The sequence below is a fragment of the Caretta caretta genome, chromosome 1 (genome assembly GCF_965140235.1).
Source record: "Caretta caretta isolate rCarCar2 chromosome 1, rCarCar1.hap1, whole genome shotgun sequence".
Taxonomy (NCBI): Eukaryota; Metazoa; Chordata; order Testudines; family Cheloniidae; genus Caretta; species Caretta caretta.
Genome location: NC_134206.1, coordinates 177,078,883 through 177,104,126, shown reverse-complemented (window position 1 = coordinate 177,104,126; position 25,244 = coordinate 177,078,883). Strand labels below are relative to the sequence as shown.

The window sequence follows — 25,244 nt, the reverse complement described above, 5'->3', positions numbered from 1 at the left end:
AATAACACACATACCTTTTTGATATCTGTTAGCAGTGGCACATTTTTAATAATCCTTGATGATACTTGTATTTAGGATGGTCATGTGGCTATCTCCAGTGGATTACACAATAAGCTAAATGAAGCTAGTAATTTAATTGCTGCATTTTCTGATATTTGTTTGACCATCTTATCAAGTAAGTTTTGAATAGTCACTTTTGCCTGTCGGATGCTCAGTCTTCTGTGTCTGGCTCCATGGCAGCAATACTGTTTTCATCTGAGGCCTCTACAGCGATTCTTAATAGCACAACACTTCACATGAACATCAGTACTCTTTTGTGAGCAAGAGTGCCCAAGCCTTTTTGATTTAATCTAATTGTGTAATGAAATCTGGTATTTGTGCACAATGTGCCTTCACAAAGCTGCACTGAAACTTTACATCTTCCAGGATCGTTAGGAGGGCTTTCATAATGGGCTGGCTTCTTCAGATCAAAGAAAGCTAACAAAGCACAGAACTGAACCAGGAGTTCGACCTGGTTATTGCTTGCTGGGTATATAAGAAAGCAGACAGCTCAGGGTGGTTTACCTTTAGGAATTGCAGAAAGGCAGACTTCAGTGTCTTGAGAATGAAAACTCCTGTCTTAAATCTTGCCACTGTGAATTTGTCAGTTAACTGATCGACAAATCCATTTCCAACTAAATGGAGTTTCTGTGCCCAACATGTCATATGCAAAACTTCAAGAGCACTGAAACACTTTATTATATACACTGCTGAGTCACTCAGTGGCAAGCACATCAGAATGCTATGTTGTAGCTGTTCAACATATCCATAAATGCCTGGGAACATGTGGCTGCATTGGCAGTTTCAAGAAATAAGACTGCAGCCTGGTGAATGTTTTCTGTCTCTGTAGCACCAAAATAAAACTACAGACACACACCTTCCTGCACTGTCTGACATTTTGTCACAAATCTCAGCCGGATGCTTGCCTATGACGGCACCTCATCCTTTGTTGCCTGTCCAGCTTGTGGAAGATATTCCAGCCTGAAGCAGTCAGAACTTGGAAGGTCACTGGCTCCTAAAATAGGATAAAAGGACACTAGTTTGAAACAATATATTGGAAAATGCTTAAAAGTCGTCAACATTTCCAGTTGTCTTCATATTAGTTTAATAATTAATTAAATGGTTTCAGGGGAAAAAAGCCGCGAAGTTAACTCACCTGATGCGTAGTGATTCAAGTACTTTTGAACTGAAGGATGGTCAAGCTTCTGTAGTGGGTGTTGCTGCTGGCACACATTGGAACTGCATCCTCTACGAATGCAGTTTTTTCTTTGGCTGTCTTGGCACTTTGCAGTGTTTCACCATTTGTAGCTTGGCATGTTCTTTTGCTTATATCCGTGACTGTACAGGTTTTTTTCTCCTGTGACTGACAGATCAACAGTCTGTAATGAGCCTGTCTTTTTACTCCCATTGCAGCTGACAGTTGGAAAATCTGCATATCGTGTCGCTATCAGCAACATATGTCCTTTCATGCTTAAATTTTTTGCTATGTTTAATTATGACAGGTGGCTTCGGATTTTAAAACACAACACTTCTGAGGGCAAAACCTGTGAATTTTCATGAGGTGTTTGAGCAACTCTTGCTATAAATACATTTGCACAGGTGCAAACCTGCCTTGAGACACTCACTAACCACCACTGCAGTTAGCTGTCCCAATATATCCTGGATAGCTCCTTAGGGTTCCCTCCTTGAAATTTAGCCCATACTGCAGACCCCAAATAAGCCTCATCTCTCCATCCCAACTTAGTGACATGGGACACCCTGAATGGTCCCAGCCTCTATTGCTTCCTTCAGCTCCCCCCTCTCATTTTAACCCCCCGATATTCCCTCGGACCCCTTCCCCCTCCTTAACTATTTCCCCTATCTTCATGCCAGGCATCCCTCCCCTCCCCTATCCTTCCTTATATGTTGTCCCTTGCTTGGGAAATTGAGAAGTCCTTCAGGGAGGTTACAGTGTGAGTCCTCACTACTCTCACCCTGCAGCAATGGCTCCTGTCCTTGGGGGGTTGTCCCCAGCTCCCCGCTCTGGGCGTTGTGAGCTGGTGCAGGAGTTTGCAGTGCTGTTGAGGTGTAGCCTGACAGCCCTTCCCTGATGACAGAGAGGTGGCCAAGCCAAATTTGAGTGAGTGGTGCTGACACACCTTATGCTAGTCACAACATCTAGAACAGGGAGTTGGGCCCAGCCCTATGAGAGATGAGCTGTTATGTTCTTTTTGTTTTGTTTTATTTTTATGTTGCCTGACATTCCCAAAATATATGGGGCTGCCATAGAATTGTAGGACTGGAAGGGACCTCGAGAGGTCATCTAGTCCAGTCCCCTGCACTCATGGCAGGACTAGCTACTATCTAGACCATCCCTGACAGGTGTTTATCTGACCTGCTCTTATAAATCTCCATTATGGAGATTACACAACCTCCCTAGGCAATTTATTCTAGTGCTTAACCACCCTGCCAAGAAGTTTTTCTTAATGTCCAACCTAAACCTCCCTTGATGCAATTTAAGCCCATTGCTTCTTGTCCTTTCCTCAGAGGTTAATGAGAATTTTTTCACCCTCCTTCTTGTAACAACATTTTCTGTATTTGAAAACTGTTATCACGTCCCCCTCTGTCTTCTCTTTTCCAGACTGAAAAAAACGGGTTTGTTTAATCTTTCCTCATACATCACATTTTCTAGATCTTTAATAATTTTTGTTGCTCTTCTCTGGACTTCCTCCACTTTGCACATTTCAGGAAAGAGGAACAATCCAGAACCGGACGCAGTACTCCAGCTGAGGCTTAATCAACAGGGAATAAAGCAGAAGAATTACTTCTTGTGTCTTGCTTTCAACACTCCTGCTAATACATCCCAGTTTGTTCAGATCATTTTGAATTTTAATCGTATCCTCCAAAGCACTTGCAGCCACTCCCGGCTTGATATCGTAACACACACTTTCAATGTATGGAATACATAAATTCTGGAAATTTCAGTGTAAAAGTAGAATTAGGCAGACCAAAATAGAATTTGAAGAGCAGTTAGCAAAAGACACAAACTAACAAAAAAACTTAAGTACATCAGAAGCAGGAAGCTTGACAAATAATTAGTGTGGCCACTGAATGATTGAGGTGGTAAAGGAACACTCAAAGAAAACAAGGCCATTGTGGAGAAGCTAAATGAATTATTTGCATCGGTCTTCATTGCAGAGAATGTGAGGGAGATTCCCACACTTGAACCATTTTTTTTTAGGTGACACATCTGAAGAACTGTTCCAGATTGAGGTGTCAGTAGAGGTGGCTCTGAAACAGATTTCATAAATTAAACATAACTAAATCACAGGACCAGATGGTATTCTGAAGGAGTTCCCAAGAGTTCTGAAGGAGTTCAGATATGAAATCGCAGAACTACTAACTGCGATATGTAACCCATCACTTAAATCAGCATCCGTACTAGATGACCAGAGGATAGCTGGTTTTTAAAAAAGGCTTCAGAGGTGGTCCTGGCCATTACAGGCTGGTAAACCTAACTTCAGTACCAGTCAATTTTTTTAAACTGTAGTAAAGAACAGAATTATCAGACCCCTAAATGAACACACTGCTGGGGAAATGTAAACATGGCTTTCAAAAAGGGAAATTTGTGCCTCAGCAATCTTAGTATTCTTTGAGGGGGGTCAACAAGGGTGATTCAGTGGATATAGTGTACCTGAACTTGCAGAAAGCCTTTGACAAGGTCCCTCACCAAAGGCTCTTAAGTGGAATAAGCATTCATGGGATAAGAGAGAAGGTCCTCTTGTGAATCAGCAGCTGATTAAAAGATAAGTAACACAGGGCAGGAATAAATGGTCCGTTATCACAGTGGAGCAAGATAAATAGCAGGGCCCCTAAAGACCTGTACTGGGACCAGTGCAGTTCAACATATTCATAAATGATCTGAAAAAAAGAGCTTAACAGTGAGGTGGCAAAGTTTGCAGATAGTACAAAACTACTCAAGATAGTTAATTCCAAAGCTGACTGTGAAGAGTTACAAAGGGATCTCACAAAACTGGGTGACTAGGCAACAAAGTGGCAGATGAAATTTCAATGCTGATAAATGCAAAGCAATGCACAGTGGAAAACATAATCCCAAGTATCTGTGCAAAATGATGGGGTCTAAACTAGCTATTATCACTCAGATTTTGGAGACATCGTGGATTGTTCTCAATGTGCATCAACAGTGTAAGGAAAAAAAAGGGGGGGGGTGAACAATGTTTGGAATCATTAGGAAAGGGATAACTAATAAAACATAATCATAATATCACTATACAATTCTGGTTGTCCTGTCTCAAAGCAAGATGTATGAGAATTGGAAAAAGTACAGAGAAGGGCAATAAAAATGATTTAAGAGTATGGAACAACCTCCATATGAAGAGAAATGAAAAAGACTGGGACTGTACAGCTTAGAAAAGAGATGACTAAGGGGGATATGCTAGAGGTCTCTCAAATCCTGAATGGTGTGGAGAAAATGAATAAGGAAGCTTTTATTTACCCCTTCACATACCATACAAACCATGGGTCACCCAAATGAAATGAACAGGCAGCAAGTTTTAAAGAAACAAAAAGAAGTACTTCTTCACATGGTGCAGCCGAGGTGTGGAACTCTGCCAGGGAATGTTGTGAAGTCCAAAATTATAACCAGGTTCAAAAAAGAACTAGACAAGTTGATGGATGATAGGTCTGTCAGTGCCTATTATCCAAAATGGTCAAGGATGCAACCCTGTGTTCTGGGTGTCCCTAGGACTCTGACTGCCAAAAGTTGGACTGGACAATAAGGGATGAATCACTTAATTGCAGTGTTCTGTCAATTCCATCTGAAGAATCTGGCACCAGCCACTATAAGAAGACAGCATCCTGGGCTAGATGAACCACTGGTCAGACCCAGGATAGATATTCTTATGTTCTTATACTGAACAACTGGCCTATCTCCGCTTATTAGGACATGAAATAGTGCCTTTCAGTGTAGTGTTACTTTGGGTTTTCAGTAGTTTAGAATTATCTATCCAAACGGTTTTTGATTTCCTGGATACAGCTATTTACAAAGATGAGATAATGATATGTACACCCTTGTATCAATGTGTGTACTGCATGTACAGATTTGTACTGCATGAATGAAATACTTGGATGGGTTTTATGTGTTTACATCTTGTGAAATTTTAAAAACAAACTCTATTAGAAAGTTAACTTGAAAAAGGAATATTTAACCGTATCCCCAATATTTATTGTTACAGAGAAGTATTTTGGAATTACTTGGCAAGACACTCGCTGTTCATGTATTGTTACATTTTGAAAATGACTGCATTTAATTTTCATTATAGCAAGTGCATTTTTTTCAAACCCTATACTTTACTAGACCTTCTCTTACACACATAATCACCGTTTTGATTTCAGGATGTGGTCAACAAAATTAGGAACAAAAAACGTCTTGCAAATGCCAGGAAATATTTCCTTCCTTTTCCATCTCCCAGAACAGAAATGTAATTCGTTAGTTTAGAGCAGTGGCCTATAATCTTGAAGTTTCACTAAATCATCACAATGAAACTTTAAGAGCCATTATGATCCCTGTTTTTCACACTGTCAGAATTAAGGTATAATTTTTTGGGATGAGTGGAGAAAAAGAAAACAGGTGTTTTGTTTTGTTTTTTTGTTGGAAAGCTATGAAAAACACATTTTAAAATTGTACATATTTGTGCTATCTTGAAACTAAAAATACCATGTGTTTAAAAGTTACTTCATGAGTGTAGCCATTCTTGAGGGAAGGTTATAAATGTTTTCTTTAACTTAGTTATTACTTGTTTTCATTAGTTCTTTAGATTATCAGATTATATTGGCAGATATGCAAATGTCCAGTGCACTTTATGTTATGATGTTCACTGCTAGAAGGGGATTGATATTGTTAGTTTAAGAGCCAGAGTAAAACTTAGAAGGGAAAATGGGAGACACTGCTGATTTAGGATGCTTTGTCTTACTCCACAGTACTGCTGTGTTTATCAGTGCATTGGTGCAAAAATAAAATAAAATAAATTAGTTCCACACTAGGAGACAAATAGTGAGATGAATTTCTGAGCTCTGACAATTCAAATGGTTAAGATTTAAAACTTGTTGCATATGCAAAGTAAATTCTTGAGGGATGAGCGCATTTGTGATGTCTGAAATAATTAGTTAAGAAATAAAGAAGTTATTATTTAATTAAAATTACTTTCTGAGCATGTTCAATAGACACTGTTTTTCTTACATACTTTAAATCCCCAGTCATGTAATTGACTCCATACAGGAGGACTATGGCAGCCTTATGGAGCCCCTTTGAAGCCCGTGAGGCTCCATACAGGTGCAAAGGTCTGCTCACATGGATCCAGTTGCAGGATTGGCATGGAGGTGGTTTACAGTGAACACAGACAGTAGATAATTGGGTCTCCAAAGCTCATTGCTGAGACCATTCGCAGCTAGCCAGCCAGTCATTCCCTCTGTTACATAACCTACTTACTCCTCAGCACCCTTAAAAGCAGTATGGGAAGGGTCACCAAGGGGAGTTGTGGTTTTGTGTCAGAAGCCAGTGGATGCAATCTGAAATTTCACACATGCTCCCTGACTTTCTGGAGTGCACAGCATGAGAGCAGGAAAATGCATAAAGGAATATGCAATCTGTCTTTGTGCATAAAAAATATTCTTTTGTATCTCTAAAAGAAATACAGATACCTGGACAACTTTTTACTGATGTATTAAGGTGCATAAATGATGGGGAAAACTAAAATATATGATCCCTCATGCTAACTCTCCTACCTTCTAGATATGTACACAATATATATCTTTCTGTAATTTACAAGGGTACACAACACAATTATTTTGCCATTATGTAGACATTATTCTGACCATTTATTTATTTTTTACAGCACCAGCAGACATTTTTGAATCAGCTGAGGGAGATCACTGGTATCAATGACATCCAAGTACTGCAACAGGCCTTGAAGGTATGGTGGATTTTTAATGAATATCTAACTAATGGGAAGCAGCACGTGCACATGCTGTAAGTTAGCCTCCTGTGATGTCACTGTCTAGCTCTACTAAAGATCTGAACAACATTCTTCAGTGTAAGGAGGCAAGACCTAATAATTCCTTATGTGAAAAATAAGTTGGAAACTTTTTTTTTTTTGGTGTGTGGTCAGGCAGAGGGGGTAGTGCTTGGATGTCGTATCCATCTAATCAAAAAAGAGCAGTAAAGGTAGCATCCTGATTCATTCCTATGGCATTTCCCTTTTAGTGGAAAAATGACACAATACCTATTAATGGCTTCTTGTGTAATTTGAAAGAACAAAATTGATATCTGGTTAGATATTAATATCAATTGATGTGTTGGGTGGGGTGTGTTTAAAAAGAAGGAAAATATTCTCTAGCCATCTCTCAGATCACTGTTAACATCCCTGCTATTTTATGATGCACCAAAAAAAAAAAATCCTGAGAGGATTATTATATATATGTAGTGTGTGTGTGTAATATATATATTTATTTCCCAATGGTGTTTTTTTACCTTAGAAATATCAGGAGTATGAAGTGTGGTCTTCCCTGGTTATGTGTTGGTGGACCTCTGAAGTGTCTGGGCAGATTTTCAGGGAATGAATCTTTAACAAAATATTTATTCAGCCAAAATGTTAATTAGGCACTGAATTTGAAGACACTGATGTCAACAAAAACTAAAGCATCTCAGGCCTCATCTGCACAGTTTGTGCACAGTCTGACTGTTGGCTAAGGATTTGCTAGGTGGTGGCTTTTTGTTTTGTTTTGTTTAAGCTATGTAATTAGTGACTCTACCGTCCCACTGTAGAGTCAAAACAGTTATATCCCTTATAATTTATATATCTTCTTCCCCTTTCCATACTGGAACAGCTGTACTGGTATAAGATACCCCTATGCTAATATAACTGCATCCTCAGGGTGGGTTAAATACATTGGTTTAGTTAAAGCAATACAACTTTTCTAATGTAGACAAGACCCTTCAGCAGATTGAATAAGGATCTCTTCCTGTCTTAATTTGTCCTCATTTGCTCTCTTTTGACTCTTGTGATAACATCATTTCACTAGTTCTCCAGGTGTCATAAATTCTTGCAGAGCAAACAAGACCTGAATTTTTTTGGGGGTGGGGGTGCGGCAGGAGTAGAAACCGCCACACTTCTTTCCCATACAACGAAGCAAAATTCCCCTTCCCTCAAGCTTACCTTTCAATTTATTATACAAAAATACACACACAACCTTTTCCTTCCTTCTCCAAGAAAAAATCGAAAGGGGGGGGGGGAGGGAAGGGGCTGCATTTTTAACATCTGTGTGTGTATGTCTGTTACTCCTGGTTAAATTTAGACTAGAGGAAAGGTCAACAATAGAATACCTGTAGCCTTAAAAATAAAAGGCCAGATCCTCAGGTAGCATAACTTGTCTTAGTTCTGTTGAAGTCAATGAAGCTAGATGAGCCAAATTACACTAGATGAGACTGCCATCTGAAATTTATAATTTACAGTGCCTTTTTAACTAATTTCTTCTTTGATGGGTACAACTCTAATGAAGAGTAATTACAGAAGAAACCTGTTGACTGCTCTGTCATTTATAATTGGAAGTAGACATTATGCCCACAACATTATTTGATTAGAAACTAGCCAAGTATATAAAATAAAAGTCTGAAGAGTTAAAATGATTTTAGGTTGTGGCTTTCTAACCAGAATTTCATGCGGAAAAAATGAAGTGCAGTTGGTTGTATGACAGTTGAAGTTGATCATAACAAACTCATTCTGGCCTACTGTTTAAATTAAAAAAAAAAAAAATTAAGTCTCTTTTTCTGTTGACATTTAAAGGACAGCAATGGGAACTTGGAATTAGCGGTGACTTTCCTTACGACAAAGAATGCCAAGGTTCCTCAGCAGGAGGAAGCAACTTACTATCAAACAGCACTTCCTGGCAATGACAGATACATCAGTGTGGGCAGCCAGGCAGACACAAGTAGGTATTTCTTTCTCTGTATAAACTATTTTAAAAGCAAAGAAACTGAGAACTTGACTGTACAAGATTTACCATCAGTTCTGCTTGTAAATTCCCTAACTTCACATTTCCTAGGTTTTCAGTTGCTCCTGTTTGTTTCAGCATAAATTTTACTTTCTTCAGTTACTTCTCTTGATTTTTTTTTAACATTTTCCTTTTTGCTATTAGTTAGAAATTGAACTGGACCTACAACATATTTTTTCCCATTGTTGGGTTCCTGGTTGGGGCATGCCAGTTCAAGAAGGGTAAGTAGCTTTAAAGAGAGGCAAAAGTCCACAAACACAGGAGTACTTCAAACCTGAATAAAAATAAATATTAAAGTTATAAATACAATGTTATAGAAGTTACCACATATGCATTTTAAGGACCCTATATTGATAGTCAGTGGTGTCCATGAGGTAACTGATAACAGCAGGTGTTAAGCATGCTTTCTGCCTCTCAGGATTAACTCCCAAGTTTGTTAAGAAGTTGGCAGTTGTCTCTTGAAAAAGATAAACCATTAAAAATGGTTAAGATTGTTTCATACGGGAGGCATTATTTTCTGATTATTCCCTTATTGTGTTGACCTTTTTCTTACGTTAAGAGTGTACAGTGTATTTTAAGTCCTGGAGAGGACACTCGTCTTGCCCCCTTATAAATGCTTTATGTTCACATATTTCAGCATTTGCTACCTAAAGTAGAAATTATTCTCTAAAGAGATAAGAGAAATAACGTGGAAGAAACAGAGTATATTGAATGGTGTATAATAGATTTGAGTTCTATAGTAACTTCTGAATTTTCTGTTAATATTGTTTTTGTGTTTCTAATCTCTTCTAAACACAAACCTAAAATTGAAATTTTAAAATTCTTTGCACCAGACCCCCAAGCGGTGGAAATCTGCATGCCTTCATTGAAGTCAATGGAATTCTGCTTTAGAAGAGCATGGGCTTTTGCTCTTAGTTTTTATTTCAGGAAGTGGTGGTAACATAAGTAAAGACATTTTTGTTCAGGGTTAGGGTTTCATATTATTTTAAGCAGACATTATCCATTAGAAAATCTAGTTTTGTCTCTAACAACTTGGAGTTGGAAGAGTAGATTTATATAATTTTAAAGCTTATTTATGTTTTGGAATAACTGAGCTAGTTTAGGTTTTCAGCCGTACAGTGCAGAAAAGTGTATTTAATCTTCTCTGTTTCTGATCTCCCTTCAAAAAATTTATCAGATATGCTGTGGAAAATTAGAATTTCCTAAGAATAAATTAAATATTAAAATATTATGTAACTAAAATAATTTAGGTCTGGGTAAAGTCAGAAAAGCTTCTGTACCAAAATGGTGCATACTTAACGTATCCGCTTCCTGTATGGATCCAGTATTACATCTGCATACTTTTCTGAGATACAGGAATTTGCTACTGCAATATTTATGACTGTGTTATTCCAGAGCAAGTACCGATATGGGATAATGAGTTGGTTTCTGTTGTTGTTCATGTTTCATTAACTACTCTACTGATGGAAAGAAGTCCAGTTGCAGAGCCACATTCTGCCCTCATTTATACCCCATGTAACCTTACTGGAGACAAGAGGGTTGTATAGGATGTAACAGAGGGTATAATATGGCCCACAGAATGCACGAAATAGAGCACATTATGAGTTTGAAATCCATGTTTAATTTGCAGCACTGATCATTAGAAAAAATAAATATTTATGGCTGTGAAACTGATGAAAAATTGAAAGATAATCTAGAAGTAAGAACCATTGTGGAGTAAAAACACTAACATTTTGGAGACTGACGTCCCTTATGTTATCTGCTGCTGACTGTTCAAGTTCATTGGCATCAAAGCTAGAGAACCCTTAATTCCTTGCAGGCTAGCTTTAGGTCACAGAATGAATGTATTTGGGAGTCTCATCCTTGTTTATTTCTGTACATGAGAAAACCACTAAACAATTCAGCCTACTTTGGCTGTCTCTGATGAAGAGAAATCCCTGACTGGGATAGCAGAACTCTTGCATATCAGAAGAGAGGAGACTTTGCAGAACTTTGAGAAACTTTGTAAGCTACATTATTCTCTGCTCAGTCCACTCTCTGCCGATAAGTACCTTTATCACATCCACTAAATTTGTTCAGTTTTTTTATAAATAGAAAAAGCTCAAAACAAATCACCAGGACAATCTGTTGCAATCAGAGTATGGTGGGGGTGGGAATAGGACAGTGGTTGATTTGAGAGGAGAATGGAAGCAAATGTGGGTTAAGACAAAATACGAAAACACAATAACATGATTACTTTAACCTTTATCATTCCATTCCATGAAGAGGGATGTTGATGCCACTTAAATCTGCAACACTGTGTAAAACTGATGAGTGTCTTGCTATTTAAATGTGTTGAACCCCATTATATACCCCACCAAGGTGTAATTATCTCAAGATAAACTCATCACATCATGCCTTATTGCTTGATCATTGACATTCATTTGAAATTTTAAGATGTCATGAGTCATCTAGATGCAGAGTGCTATAGTTTCTCAGCCATCCAGACTGGGGATAAGAGGTCAATAGATAAATACCGGAAACTCAATCCCTTACCAGGGAACAAAAAATATCCGTTTGTTGAGGCTTTTGAGTGCATGCCAAGCAAAAAGGCATTGTTGGCTTATTCTTGAGGTTATTGGCTTAACTGGATCTATGCTATTGAAAGATGCTTACTTAGTAAAGAATAAAATATCTGCTTGAGCCACCAAGTACATTATCCAACACGGAAGGAAGTGTTAGGAAACTGAAGTTCCTCAAGAGTAGTAGGTTTTCTGTCCCAACCCTATTTATAGCAAATTATTGGCTTGTCGGCAATTGGAAAAGCTATTAATTGAATGTTCGATTGTTAAGATTTTAAAACCATGACTAGTTAATGAAAATAAAGAACGTTTCCACTCCTACCTCCAACAATGCTTTATATTTCATAAATTTGATAATTTACTACTTATCCGAAATTAATTCAGTATTAAACACAAAAGCCACATTATTACAGAAGTCTTAATACAGCCTTCACTTGTGCATGTCCCAACACCTGCATGTGCAGTTTTCTAGCACCAACAGCTGCATATACAGTTGATTTGATCCCCTATATGTGCAAGTGGTAGTTGTCGGTTTGTGTGTATGCAAATAGAAACCATATCATGAAAACTTGTTAAATGTTGGGGTTGTTGCAATACACCTGTACAAAAATTCTGATCTAGAGGTTTTGGCTGTCATGTGGATCCCAGGCATTACAAAAGAGACCTGGCAGTTTTTTGCAGAAGGAGCACTGCGCCTATAACAACACACAAACCTAGGGAAGTACAGAAGTGTTAAATAATGCTGTGCCATTATAGAGCACTTGAAGCACTTTCTACCTGAAGTTCAGTCCTTTTAGTAGCATGATTTAAAACAGCTCACCTCAATTTATTTTTGTCTGGGGATGTTAGTCAGGATTGTTACATTGTTAAACATAGTATTTATTTTCTCCTTTTTTAATTGAGGAACTTAAAGAATCCAGGGCTAGAGAAGGAAGAAGCAGTGAAAGGGGGAGAAATTCATTTTCAAAAAATATTGTCTTTGGGTCAGACCTCAGCCAAGCCTGACAGAAATAACCACACGCCCCTCTGTTCTAAAGTAAAGGAATTTCACCCCCCCATGCCACTAAAATTATATCAAATTCAAGTCCTGAAATATTTCATGGTCTTCTGCAGTTTCCATGGTATGCATCCGATGAAGTGAGCTGTAGCTCACGAAAGCTCATGCTCAAATAAATTGGTTAGTCTCTAAGGTGCCACAAGTCCTCCTTTTCTTTTTGCGAATACAGACTAACACGGCTGCTACTCTGAAACATTTCATGTATAGAAATTATTCTTCTCTGTAACTCTTAAGCTCCTCTGGCAGAGACAATCTTATGCGTGTAAAAGTCCCTTGTACATTTATGGAACTATATTAACTAGAGCAGAGGTGGGCAAACTACGGCCCATGGGCCCCTCCTGCCTTGCCCCTGAGCTCCTGGCCCTGGAGGCTAGTCCCTGGCCCTCCCCTGCTCTTCCTCTTTTCCTGCAGCCTCAGCTCACTGCGCACCGGCACAATACTCTGGGCAGCAGGGCTGCGAGCTGCTGGGGCAGTGCAGCTGCAGAGCCTGGCCTGACTCGGCTCCAGCCGCTGGCCCTCCAGGTAGCGCAGTAAGGGGGCAGGGAACGGGGGGGTTGGACAGAGGGCAGGGGAGTTCAGGGGAGGGGGCGGGGGTGTGCATAGGGGTCTGGGCAGTCAGAGGGTGGGGAACGGGGGTTGAATGGGGGCAGGGGTCCTGGGGGGGCAGTCAGGAAGGAGGGGGGGTTGGATAGGGCAGTGGGGGGCAGTCAGGGGACAGGGAGCGGTGGGGGAGGGGGCAGGGGTTCTGGGGGCCTCTCAGGGAACTGGGCAGGTTGGATGGGGCAGCTGTCCCAGGGGCAGCTGTCAGGGGGCAAGAAGCGGGGGGGGGGGGGGCATGTGATATGGGGGGGGCTGGGCCACACCTGGTTGTTTGGGGAAGCACAACCTCCCCTAACTGGCCCTCCATAGAATTTCCAAAACCTGATGCATGTTATGATGATCACTGCTGGAAGGGGATTGATACTGTTAGTTTAAGAGCCAGAGTAAAACTTAGAAGGGAAAATGGGAGAGACTGCTGATTTACCCTCAGGCCAAAAAGTTTGCCCGCCCCTGAACTAGAGGGTCACAGGCTTTGTTGCTTCTGTAGGCTGAGCTCCCTGCACACACTTAGGGGCTCCTTGCATTCCTCTTTTTCCCCATAAACTACATGTGTGCCAAACGCTTCTCCCTCTCTATTTCAGGGACCCCCTGCAACTCCACTGCTTTGTTGTCATGCCAAGGGCTGTATGTCCCTTGATTCTTCCCTCTGGCACATGCCATGGGCTCTGTGTGCCCCACCCAAAACCATTGCTCTCATTCTCTCCCTGTGTTGGGCTCAGTGTTCACCACCATTTACCCATATCCCTCCACCATTCTTGCTTATCTTCTTTCTGTTTGGAAGATGAGTCATTCTGGATGTCAAAATTTAAACTATATTGGGATGATGGGATGGACTGAGATGAGGATTGGCATTATGCTGGATGGTGTTTGTGGTTGCCATCAATTGGTTCTTTGATCTGTAGACAATAGTAAAGCTGTTAGAAGGTGCTGAGTCTGCAAACTGGATCCCAGAGGCTCCTCATTCACCTATTTCCCACTTCTGGTTTTCTGATTTTCATCAAAATCAATAGGGTACTGCCCATTGGTGCTCACAACATTCCCTGGAACTGTGGAATTGATTGGATGGGACATTCAAAAGGTAACACTTTAAGAACAAAGAAATCCCATGAAGTTGAGTCTAGGACAGTGGTGGTCAAACTATGGCCCAGGGGCCGCATCTGGTCCTCCAGATGTTTTAATCCGGCCCTTGAGCTCCTGCCGGGGAGCAGGATCCGGGGCTTGCCCTGCTCTGGCGCTCCAGCCGGGGAGTAGGGTTGGGGCTTGTCCCAGTCTGCACGGCTCCTGGAAGCAGCGCATGTCCCCCGCTCTGGCTCCTAGGCATAGGGGCATCCAGGGGGCTCTGCATGCTGCCCAAGCACTGACCCCGCAGCTCCCATTGGCTGGGAACTATGGCCAATGGGAGCTGCTGGGGCGGTGCCTGCAGATGGGGCAGCGCCTCTGTGGAGGAGCCAGATGGGGGACATGCTGCTGCTTCTGGGAGCCGCTTGAGGTAAGCATGGCCCGGAGCCTGCACCTCTGAGCCCTCCCATGCGCCTGCCCCAGCACTGATTCCCCTCCTGCCCTTGAACCCCTCGGCCCCAGCCCGGAGCACCCTCCTGCAACCCCCAGCCCCTCATCCCTAGCTCGCACCCCCGAGCCCACACAAGAAACTCCCTGAAAAAGCACAAGATCAAATCCGCACAGTAGATATTCTGTCTACTACCCAAGATCCATAAACCTGGAAATCCTGGGCGCCCCATCATCTCAGGCATTGGCACCCTGACAGCAGGATTGTCTGGCTATGTAGACTCCCTCCTCAGGCCCTACGCTACCAGCACTCCCAGCTACCTTCGAGACACCACTGACTTCCTGAGGAAACTACAATCCATCGGTGATCTTCCTGATAACACCATCCTGGCCACTATGGATGTAGAAGCCCTCTACACCAACATTCCACACAAAGATGGACTACAAGCCATCAAGAACACTATCCCCGATAATGTCACGGCTAACCTGGTGGCTGAACTTTGTGACTTTGTCCTTACCCATAACTATTTTACATTTGGGGACAATGTATACCTTCAAATCAGCGGCACTGCTATGGGTACCCGCATGGCCCTACAGTGTGCCAACATTTTTATGGCTGACTTAGAACAAAGCTTCCTCGGCTCTCGTCCCCTAACGCCCCTACTCTACTTGCGCTATATTGATGACATCTTCATCATCTGGACCCATGGAAAAGAAGCCCTTGAGGAATTCCACCATGACTTCAACAATTTCCATCCCACCATCAACCTCAGCCTGGTCCAGTCCACACAAGAGATCCACTTCCTAGACACTAGGGTGCTAATAAACGATGGTCACATAAACACCACCCTATACCGGAAACCTACTGACCGCTATTCCTACCTACATGCCTCCAGCTTTCACCCTGACCACACCACACGATCCATTGTCTACAGCCAAGCTCTATGATACAACCGCATTTGCTCCAACCCCTCAGACAGAGACAAACACCTACAAGATCTCTATCAAGCATTCTTACAACTACAATACCCACCTGCGGAAGTGAAGAAACAGATTGATAGAGCCAGAAGAGTTCCCAGAAGTCATCTACTGCAGGACAGGCCTAACAAAGAAAATAACAGAACGCCACTAGTCATCACCTTCAGCCCCCAACTAAAACCCCTCCAACGCATTATTAAGGATCTACAACCTATCCTGAAGGATGACCCAACACTTTCACAAATCTTGGGAGACAGGCCAGTCCTTGCCTACAGACAGCCCCGCAACCTGAAGCAAATACTCACCAGCAACCACATACCACACAACAGAACCACTAACCTAGGAACCTATCCTTGCAACAAAGCCCGTTGCCAACTGTGTCCACATATCTATTCAGGGGACACCATCACAGGGCCTGATAACATCAGCCACACTATCAGAGGCTCGTTCACCTGCACATCCACCAATGTGGTATGTGCCATCATGTGCCAGCAATGCCCCTCTGCCATGTAAATTGGTCAAACTGTACAGTCTCTACGTAAAAGAATAAATGGACACAAATCAGATGTCAAGAATTACAACATTCATAAACCAGTCAGAGAACACCTCAATCTCTCTGGTCACGCGATTACAGACATGAAAGTTGCGATATTACAACAAAAAAATTTCAGAACCAGACTCCAGCGAGAGACTGTTGAATTGGAATTCATTTGCAAATTGGATACAATTAACTTAGGCTTGAATAGAGACTAGGAGTGGCTAAGTCATTATGCAAGGTAACCTATTTCCCCTTGTTTTTTCCTACACTCCCCCTCAAACGTTCTTGTTAAACCCTGGATTTGTGCTGGAAATGGCCCAACTTGATTATCATACACATTGTAAGGAGAGTGATCACTTTAGATAAGCTATTACCAGCAGGAGAGTGGGATGGGGGGAGGTATTTTTTCATGTTTTGTGTGTATAAAAAGATCTTCTACACTTTCACATTATGCATCTGATGAAGTGAGCTGTAGCTCACGAAAGCTTATGCTCAAATAAATTGGTTAGTCTCTAAGATGCCACAAGTACTCCATTTCTTTTTGTGAATACAGACTAACACGGCTGTTACTCTGAAACCTTTCATAGCCTGCTCACTCTTCCACGTTCCTCCCATTTGCTTTTTCTTTTCAGCGCCCTTGATTTCACTCTGGTAAAATCTTTGACATTAAGAACTCAAATAATGCAATAATTGTCTCTTAAAAACACAAAACTTGTTAAACTAGAGTATGAATAGTTTATTTTAAATCTGATGGGAACTTCCTGAATAAGCAAACTGAGTATATGAGTTGGAAAAAAAATGGACCAGTGGTGTGGTTATTCGCGTAAGTGAAATGTTTTCACTTATTATGGGAGGGTTTCAAACACCGGAGCTTGGGCATCACAGATACACACTGGTGCCTAGATTAAAAAACAAAACCAAACTAAAAACTATATCAAGAGCAAGTTCCAACAGTAGTTCCACTGTTCATCTTTGTACACTAATTGTGACTAGAGGTCACTAGTGTACCTAGCTAGACCTTTTAAAGGTCATGTCCCCTTCCTCCCCATTCAAAACTAATCTTTCTGAGCAGCAGATATGGCATTCTTGAGTCTTTGACTCAGACTGATGTTTCAATGCCATTGGCATAACTCTGAGGAGCTGCTTTGCTTATTAACAAAATTAAGAGGTGATTTTATTGTGGGACAAAACAACAGCATCCTATTTGGCTGCAAAGTTTGAGAATAAGTTCAGTGCTTCTTACAGGGTCGTTTGTAAGGGGTTGGTCCAAAGGTGACGTGATTATGGTGTATAAATACCTTCATGGGGAGAAAACACTGTGTCCTAACGGGTTCTTTAATCGAGCAGAGAAAGGTATAACAAGAACCAATGGCTGGAATTTAAAGCCAGACAAATTGAAATCAGAAATAAAACATTTTTCACAGTGGGAGTGAATAACTATTGGAACAAACTGCCAAGGGAAACGTTGGATTCTTTATCTCTTGAAATGTTCAGATCAAGACTGGATGCTATTCTGGAAGATATGCTTTAGTCAAACACAAGTTAGTAGGGCCAAATCTGGAGTAACTGGGTGAAATTCTACATATGGCCTGTGTTATATGGGTCAGACCAGATGATCTAATGGTCTCTTCTACTTTAAAATCTATGAATCAATAGTAATCCAGACAAGGGTGACCAGATGTCCCGATTTTGGGATCTTTTTCTTATGTAGGCTCCTATAACCCCCCCCGTCCTGATTTTTCTCACTTGCTGTCTGGTCACCCTAATCCAGACACAAGCCCTCACTGTAGGTATTTCAGTTCAGAAACTTTAGCTCCAAAATCTAAATTCCTACTTAATCAGTCAAAGGATCAGCTTTTAAAATGAGTAGGTTCATCATGTTCCAGTAGAAGTCGCTATTCAATAACCACAAGCCACTGGTTCTGTGTTGCAGCATTCTGTAAACTCCTAGATCAACAGAACGTCATAGATCAAAGGAACAATCAGTCAATTTAACCAATGATGATACAAAATTCAAAGTTAGCTACCTTGGGCCCTTTCATTTTCAAGGTATTGCACCAAAAGACTTCAGTCCACTTAAGAATTAACTAGCTACAAAATATTAATCCAATTTTTTTAAAAAAACAAGATTGTTTGAATTTTTCTTGGGAGGACACCATGCATGCTTGGAGCACACCATGCATGCTTGGAGCATCAGGAATCATTATATAGAGAACAATCAGAACAGATGTCCTCGAAGTACATTAGAAAAGGAAGTTTAGGTAACATCAATTTTTAACTATGGGTTCTACTGTTCCCATTTAGATATCCAGTGACCCAAATTAGTTACAGTGACTGTGTATATGATGAGAGATAAGTAATAGGTAATAACTGCTTGTTTAGAGAGAAATGCATACGAACACATGAGATGTGAGTACAATTTATAAAAGAAAATCATATAGCGCCTGAGCTAAAGCCTTTTGAAACCAATTAGAGCATTTCTGTTGACATCAGTGGGCTTGGGATCAGGCACCCTATAAAGTAAAGCTGTTTGGTGATGTGTAATTACATGTCATCTTTAAAAATACTTTTCACTACCAAAATTTTTAGAAACAAAGCGTAGATGGGGATTCTCCTTTTTGTTTTAATACTATATGATCAACTTCTGTTCTTAGTACAATTAGCAGTAATGCAATTAACAGTAAATTTTTGTGATGTCGTTCTTAGCATTTAGGCTAATAGTACATGTTAGTACACATTTAAAATATTAAAAATATGCTTTCCATAAACCAGAAAAAGGAAAAAAATACAATTCTGGCAAAGTGTCAATTGACTTTGACCTTGAAATATTTTGGCAGCCTTTGCTTTTTTTAGCAATGGGAACTTATGTCTGGACTCGATGGAGGGTAGTTTGCACTGATAAAACTACTGTGTGTTTTGTCTTAGATGCTGTTTGTGTGTGTGCGCAAAGAAAATGAGATTTCCAAGTTTATATTTTTCACTTTAAATATTGACTCTTTTAATTTTTGTATAAGATGCAGATAACTCAAAGATTTTCTTATCAACCCCAATGAAAAAGGAATGGCTGCAGAAGCCTCCACCTCTCCGAAGAAGTGACTAACATAATCCTACATTCACCTAATTAATGGGGATGCCCATTTATTCGAACCTGCTTTCCTCCAATATACCCCAAACTAACCTTTCACCATCCTTTATCAGTTGTGATCAATACTAGCACTCTGCAACTGGAAATATAGGAAACTTCCAGTGAGATTGCAGGGTTGCTAAGTGACTACCAGCAAATGGGTGGGAAATGCAGAACGACAGATACTTATAAATTGTAGACCTGTAACTTCATTAAATGGTTTTGGCGATGATAGAAACTGAAATTGTTACTTTTTTAATTTTTTTGAATAACAAGTGAATCAGAGCTCTAAATCAATATGCTGCCCATTGGATAACACTCCCAACTGCTTCACTGCTGGCCTCTTCTTTGGAATTTTTATTAATGTATTTTTTTTTATCTACAATCAGTGAAGTGTTCCTACTCCAGCTCTGAATGGCCAAGTCTCTCAGTTTGCAGGTGTGGTACCATATTTGTAAATTGCCAGGTTTTTTGTCTGAATTGGCATGTACAGAATACTAAAATCCATAATACGTCAAGTGTTGCTTCCTTATCAGCTGAGTGTATCATTTCATAATGTATTTAGCCCCCTCTGGAGTGAGATTTACAATCCTGAGACTCTAAATGTTCTTAAAAAAAAAAAAAAAATCAATTCAGGAACCGTTTCCGAGCATCACAAAGATACTTAAAGTAAAATGAGTTACTTTGCTGCTGTTCTTGCTCTTGTTTATTACTAGAGTGCTATAGTTAAGTATATTGCTTTACAGGTAAGAAGACGTGGTTGCTGACCCTAAGGGCTCAATATCTAAATTAAACTGAATTTCAACCAAATAACACAGACCTTGGTGGAAGCTGGTGAGGAGGAATGCAGTGGGAGAAGGGCCAGTGCTCTGTCTAATTTCTGAAGATATGAGAAAAGAACTGTCGTTTTGATATCGACAATCCTTCCTTAGCTGCCACTTCTATTTGGTATTAGTGTGTAGCTATGGAAATGATTGTAACATCACACACTCAATGTATTATTTTGATTCAACAGAAAGTATCCACAGCTATATAAGACTGGGAAAATAATGGATACTGACTCCACCGCAGGCCAATCTATCAGGGGAAGGCTAAAAAGAGAAGCTCTTGGGAATGAGTTACGAAGGCTAGGCAGTGAAAGGGGACACGTAAACAAATTGCCTCACCTCCTTTCCTCTAAAACTCCCAAGTTTGTAGCTCTCCATTCTGTCACCCACCTCCCATCTGCTTTTAACATTGCTTTTAGGCTGGAGTAACCCCTGGCATAGCTGCTTTGTTTGACTTTGCTCTGGCCCTTAAGAACAGGAAAGAAAGTGAAAATGGCACTGTAATGACTCTGGGTTTGACATCACAGAGGTACACATATAAGGGTCATCTTTGTACAATATAATGCGTTCCTTCCTTCTTTCCTGTGCCCCCCCTCCCGCTGCCTTGCAGAGTGGGATTTTCAGCCATGGAAAGTCTGATACCTTCAGTCCTCTGTCCTTCTAGCAGTCTTGCACAGCTGGCCGTCATTCCCATTAGCCTGACTGCTCTGGGAAGAGTTTCTCTGCTTGACTGGAATGCATAATTGAGCAGTGGGGGGCCGCTACAGAGAATATACTTTCTCTTCTGAGTAAAGAGGAGTTTCTATTGCTACATACAGTAGGTTGGGAAGCTTACATAAGTTATGTTTGCTGGCAGCCGATAACTTTTTTTTTTTTTTTGGTGGGGTCTGCGGTTGTAGGGAAAGTAAGAAATAGGCCCCTAACGTTTTTATTCATTTGGTAAAAGAAAAGAGGCTGGATGGATTGCCAAAGTGGGGACTCTTATTTTGTATTTCAATATCTGATCATTTTTCTTTGTTTTTGGAAATTGAATGTTGTGGTGGATGCTTCTGCTAATCAGACTGAAGGAAATTCAACATGTTTAGTTTCAAACTAAAAATGTGTGAGAGGGAGAATGGGAGGAAAAAGGGAGGGAAGGGAAGATTTAGCCTAATAATGTGCTGACTCCTCGCTTAGGTCTTAATCCTGCAAATGCCTATGTATGTAATTACCTTACCTACATCACTAATCTAATTGTGTGTGTGTGTGTGTGTGTGTGTGTGTGTGTGTACAATATACACACAAGCATTTGCAGGACTGGGCTTTTGTCTGTGTTTTGGGGACATTCAGCACACATTGCTCCATATGCGATAATAGTGACTGTTCTCTTTGAAGATAGCCTTTAAGGAAAATCTATTTTCATCAAATGTAATTTGGAAAAAGCAGTATCTTGGCCTTGATAAAGGCAGTTACAACACTGAACTTAAAAGCAGTAGTAGAGAAGGGACTTTGCAGGAAGCTATAGGTTTGCAGAACCAGTCCTACATTGATGGGTAATTTGATGGAGACCACTTGGGAAACAGGAAGACTTTGGAAAAGGGAAAAATGCTCTTTGTAGAGCATTAGTTACAAAGGAGCAAGTGTTGTGTTTTTCTTTTTCTTCCTTCTTTTAATGATCAAGTAGGAGAGGGAGTAGGTAGTGAAGACGTTAAGATTAGTGGTGGAAAGCAAGCCAAAAGAAGTGAATTTTGAGGAGGAATTTGAACGTGGTTTAGCAGTCCACACTGGTTTTATGTCCTCTACAGTAAGATTTATTTTTCATTCTGTTTCACTTTTAATTTTGAGAAAGATAGTTTTGCTTTTCAGATGTGATTGATCTCACTGGAGATGATAAAGATGATCTTCAGAGGGCAATTGCCTTGAGTTTGGAGGAATCAAACAGGGCATTCAGGGAGACTGGAATAACAGATGAGGAGCAAGCCATTAGCAGGTAAACAAACAACTTACATAAAGCAGAAATAAAATTTTAAAATAATCAGAGATTGGCCTGTGTTGATTTTTTTTTTTTCTTCCCCCTTCTATCTAATAAAGAAGAACTTGTTAATTTTCATCTGTTGTACTGCTGATACGTCTGGCTTCAGGAGTGTTGGTTTACTGCACTGTACGCTTTCTGTTGAAAAACCAGCCCTCTATTTTTAGGGTAGAAATTAATAGTATATTTCATGGCTGCACATTTGCTTAAATACCTAGGACCAGTTTGGAAGGAGAGACCTTTGATCAATTTTTTCTCAAATCAAACCTAAAACTGAAAGACATTTCTATGGTGTATTTGGGAAAGAGTTGAAAAGCAAAATATGGTTAAGAAGCTAAGCACTACTTCATATGCTTGCAATGTTCATTATTACAATAACACTTTCTCACTTCTGTGACAGAAAAGCATAATTTTGTTTGTGTTCTTAAATTTTAGCAGAAACAAGAGCTACCACATTACAGGTGGCAACATGTTTTTTGTTACAAGACTTGTTTCTGTTTTAGAGGGTCAGAATTTTGAAAAACATTCACATTTTGGACTGAAATTTTCTAGACCTGGTTTTGCCAAAGGTGGAAGGGTGGGAGAAGGTTTGGTGGTGTGGTTTTTTTGGTTTAACTTTTTAGCAAAAATTTTTTAAATGGGAACATAAATTGTGACCTCTTTTGTGAACAGCAGTAGAGCTGAAATGACAGTCTTGAAAGTTGCAATTAGCTGTGGATATAGTTCTCACTGAAAGCTGTGCATGGCTTTTCTTTGGAGGAAAGTAGCTTTGATTTGACCCAAGTTATGAGTGTTTGAAAGTGAGATACTGCCCACTTGCAATAGTTATTTGGTAATCTTGTTAAGTGTGCACCCAACTTGGGGGTGTGCTGTGCATTCCTGTGGTTCCCAAAGAAAGTTAAGCTGCTCTAGCTGTTGCTTTATTCTTCAAAATGGCCGTTTACCCTAAGTCTGAGATGAGTTGGAGCTTGGAGATCCACCACAACAACTGTTCTGCTTAGCACATTGTGTTTAGCAAAGTCAGGGATATAATGAAAAGGCTTCCTCTCTGAAGTGTAATTTCCCACCTTTCCCTACAATATTTTTCTTTGAAAAATAGAAGCTGTGTTAATTGCAAAAGTAAACATGCCCATTAAAGAGAGCCTTCCAGCTGTGTGGGAAGAACTATTTAGTGACTAGTCCTCTCATTATTAGACTAGTATAAAATGTCTTACATTCCTTAGGAAGCCCGGAGGGGCTGAGACAAGAGCGAGATTTGCACCTGGTAGTTACTTAATGTGGCTGGTGATATTGTTCTTCAGGTTTCAGTTTATGTATATTCTGTCATAATTTGTACTAAAGTAGTAATTTATGAGAAGACCGCTAAAGCTGTTTTTCTCTAATTTCATATGAGAAGTTCACTCTTGTGAACTTTTAGTTAGACTGTTTTCATAATTGTGTCTGAAGGTTAAGTGCATCTTGCAGGACGACTTCCTTTTTTTGTTCTTTGCTTTGGCCTCTATTCAGGACCTTTTCTTTTGCTTTTGAAGGGTCTTCTAGATTTAGACCTTTTTCTTTTTACCCATAGTCCCTTTTCCACACTACAAAGATTGCCAAAAGTGGCCTTTTTAATCTTCTGATCTACAAGTAAATACTGCAAATGTTTTAGTATTTTTCTCTGGTGGCAGAAACTAACAAACCAATATGCCATTTTATTTGTATCACACATACAAGAAGCATATAGGATCTCTCTGGTCAATCATATACAGCCTTACCAAAATAAAATAAATAGTGTTTGTTTATACTATCAACATGCTTATCTTTTAATTATAGATGTGTGTATTCATGTAACATTAAATTTGAATCACAAGTCAAATACAGAAATTTTGACACTTAAGGTTTACAGAAATAGTATGGTCAATTTATGACAGGATTTTAGGTTTTGTTTTTTGTATGTATAGAAAGCCTAACACAAATAGGTTTATTTTCTCCTTGGATACTAACATTCATTCCTTTGCTGTTTGTTGGCAGCTTTGCTCTGTTCTGAAAACCAGAAAGTGAAACTGATTAAAAAAAAAAAATGGAAACAAGGTCAAAAGCAGTAGTCTGCCTTTGTTTATTAGGCTAAGGGAAAGACAAAAGTCAAATAAAAACTGGAGTGGCAAGAAAGAAAACTGGAAAAAATCAGTTTTAATAATTGAAGGATATATGTATGTATCTTTTAATTTGGTATCCTCACTATGGGGAAGATTTTCAAAGGCACAAATGACAGATGTCAAATGAGTTTGGTAGGGGTGGAGTTAAGGTTTCTATGGGAACATTATGGATTTATTGATTTCTGTGATCACTATATTCATGAAACATTACAGTAGTTTTGGTTTTTTTTTTTTTTTTTGCATTAAATTGATATTTTTTAGGACTGGTCAGTTCGAGGTTATTGAGAGAAGTGTAACCCATCTGGCCATGCGTGCACACAAACTGTTACCATTGAAGAATATTGATTCTGTTATTTTAAAGTAAAAATGTCTTTTTCTTCCTGGCTGAATCTCTCCATAAAGCATTTAAGTCCAGTGCATTAACATGACAAAGCTCACCCAGTTGTTTTCTCTCAAACATTCCTGCAATATAGGTTTTGATTTTATAGGACATATGATAGCAACTCCATTGTGGTCCACAAATTGTTTGGCCATAGCTGCCTCTAAGGAAGAAGCAAGCCTAGAGTATCCAGAACTCAGTCACCTGTCCCGATACTAAAATGATCCAAATATACTGCTCTTTGAATATTAATGACCTTAAGATTTCTCAGCCCACTAATGTGTTCTGTTATCAAACAGGCAGCTGTCCTTACTAGAATTTCTATAACTTACTTCCTCATCTGCTATATCGTTTAAAACCTGATGGTTTCAAACAAAGTGTAAATATGAGTAAAATAATTAGGACTGTAATAATATGAGCAAGTAAATAACTGCCATATTT

The 25,244-nt window shown here is 39.9% G+C and overlaps 1 protein-coding gene across 4 annotated transcripts in view; it reads left to right on the top strand.

Moving 5' to 3' along the window:
* USP25 (ubiquitin specific peptidase 25) overlaps positions 1 to 25,244 on the top strand; it is a 147,029-nt gene that overhangs the window by 27,664 nt on the left and 94,121 nt on the right. For all 4 annotated transcript variants that reach the window (XM_048868480.2, XM_048868485.2, XM_048868491.2 and 1 more), the window contains exons 2-4: positions 6,933 to 7,010; positions 8,880 to 9,024; positions 22,124 to 22,247. In XM_048868480.2, coding sequence (XP_048724437.2) covers positions 6,933 to 7,010; positions 8,880 to 9,024; positions 22,124 to 22,247 — 347 coding nt within the window. The remainder of the gene's footprint in view (positions 1 to 6,932; positions 7,011 to 8,879; positions 9,025 to 22,123; positions 22,248 to 25,244) is intronic.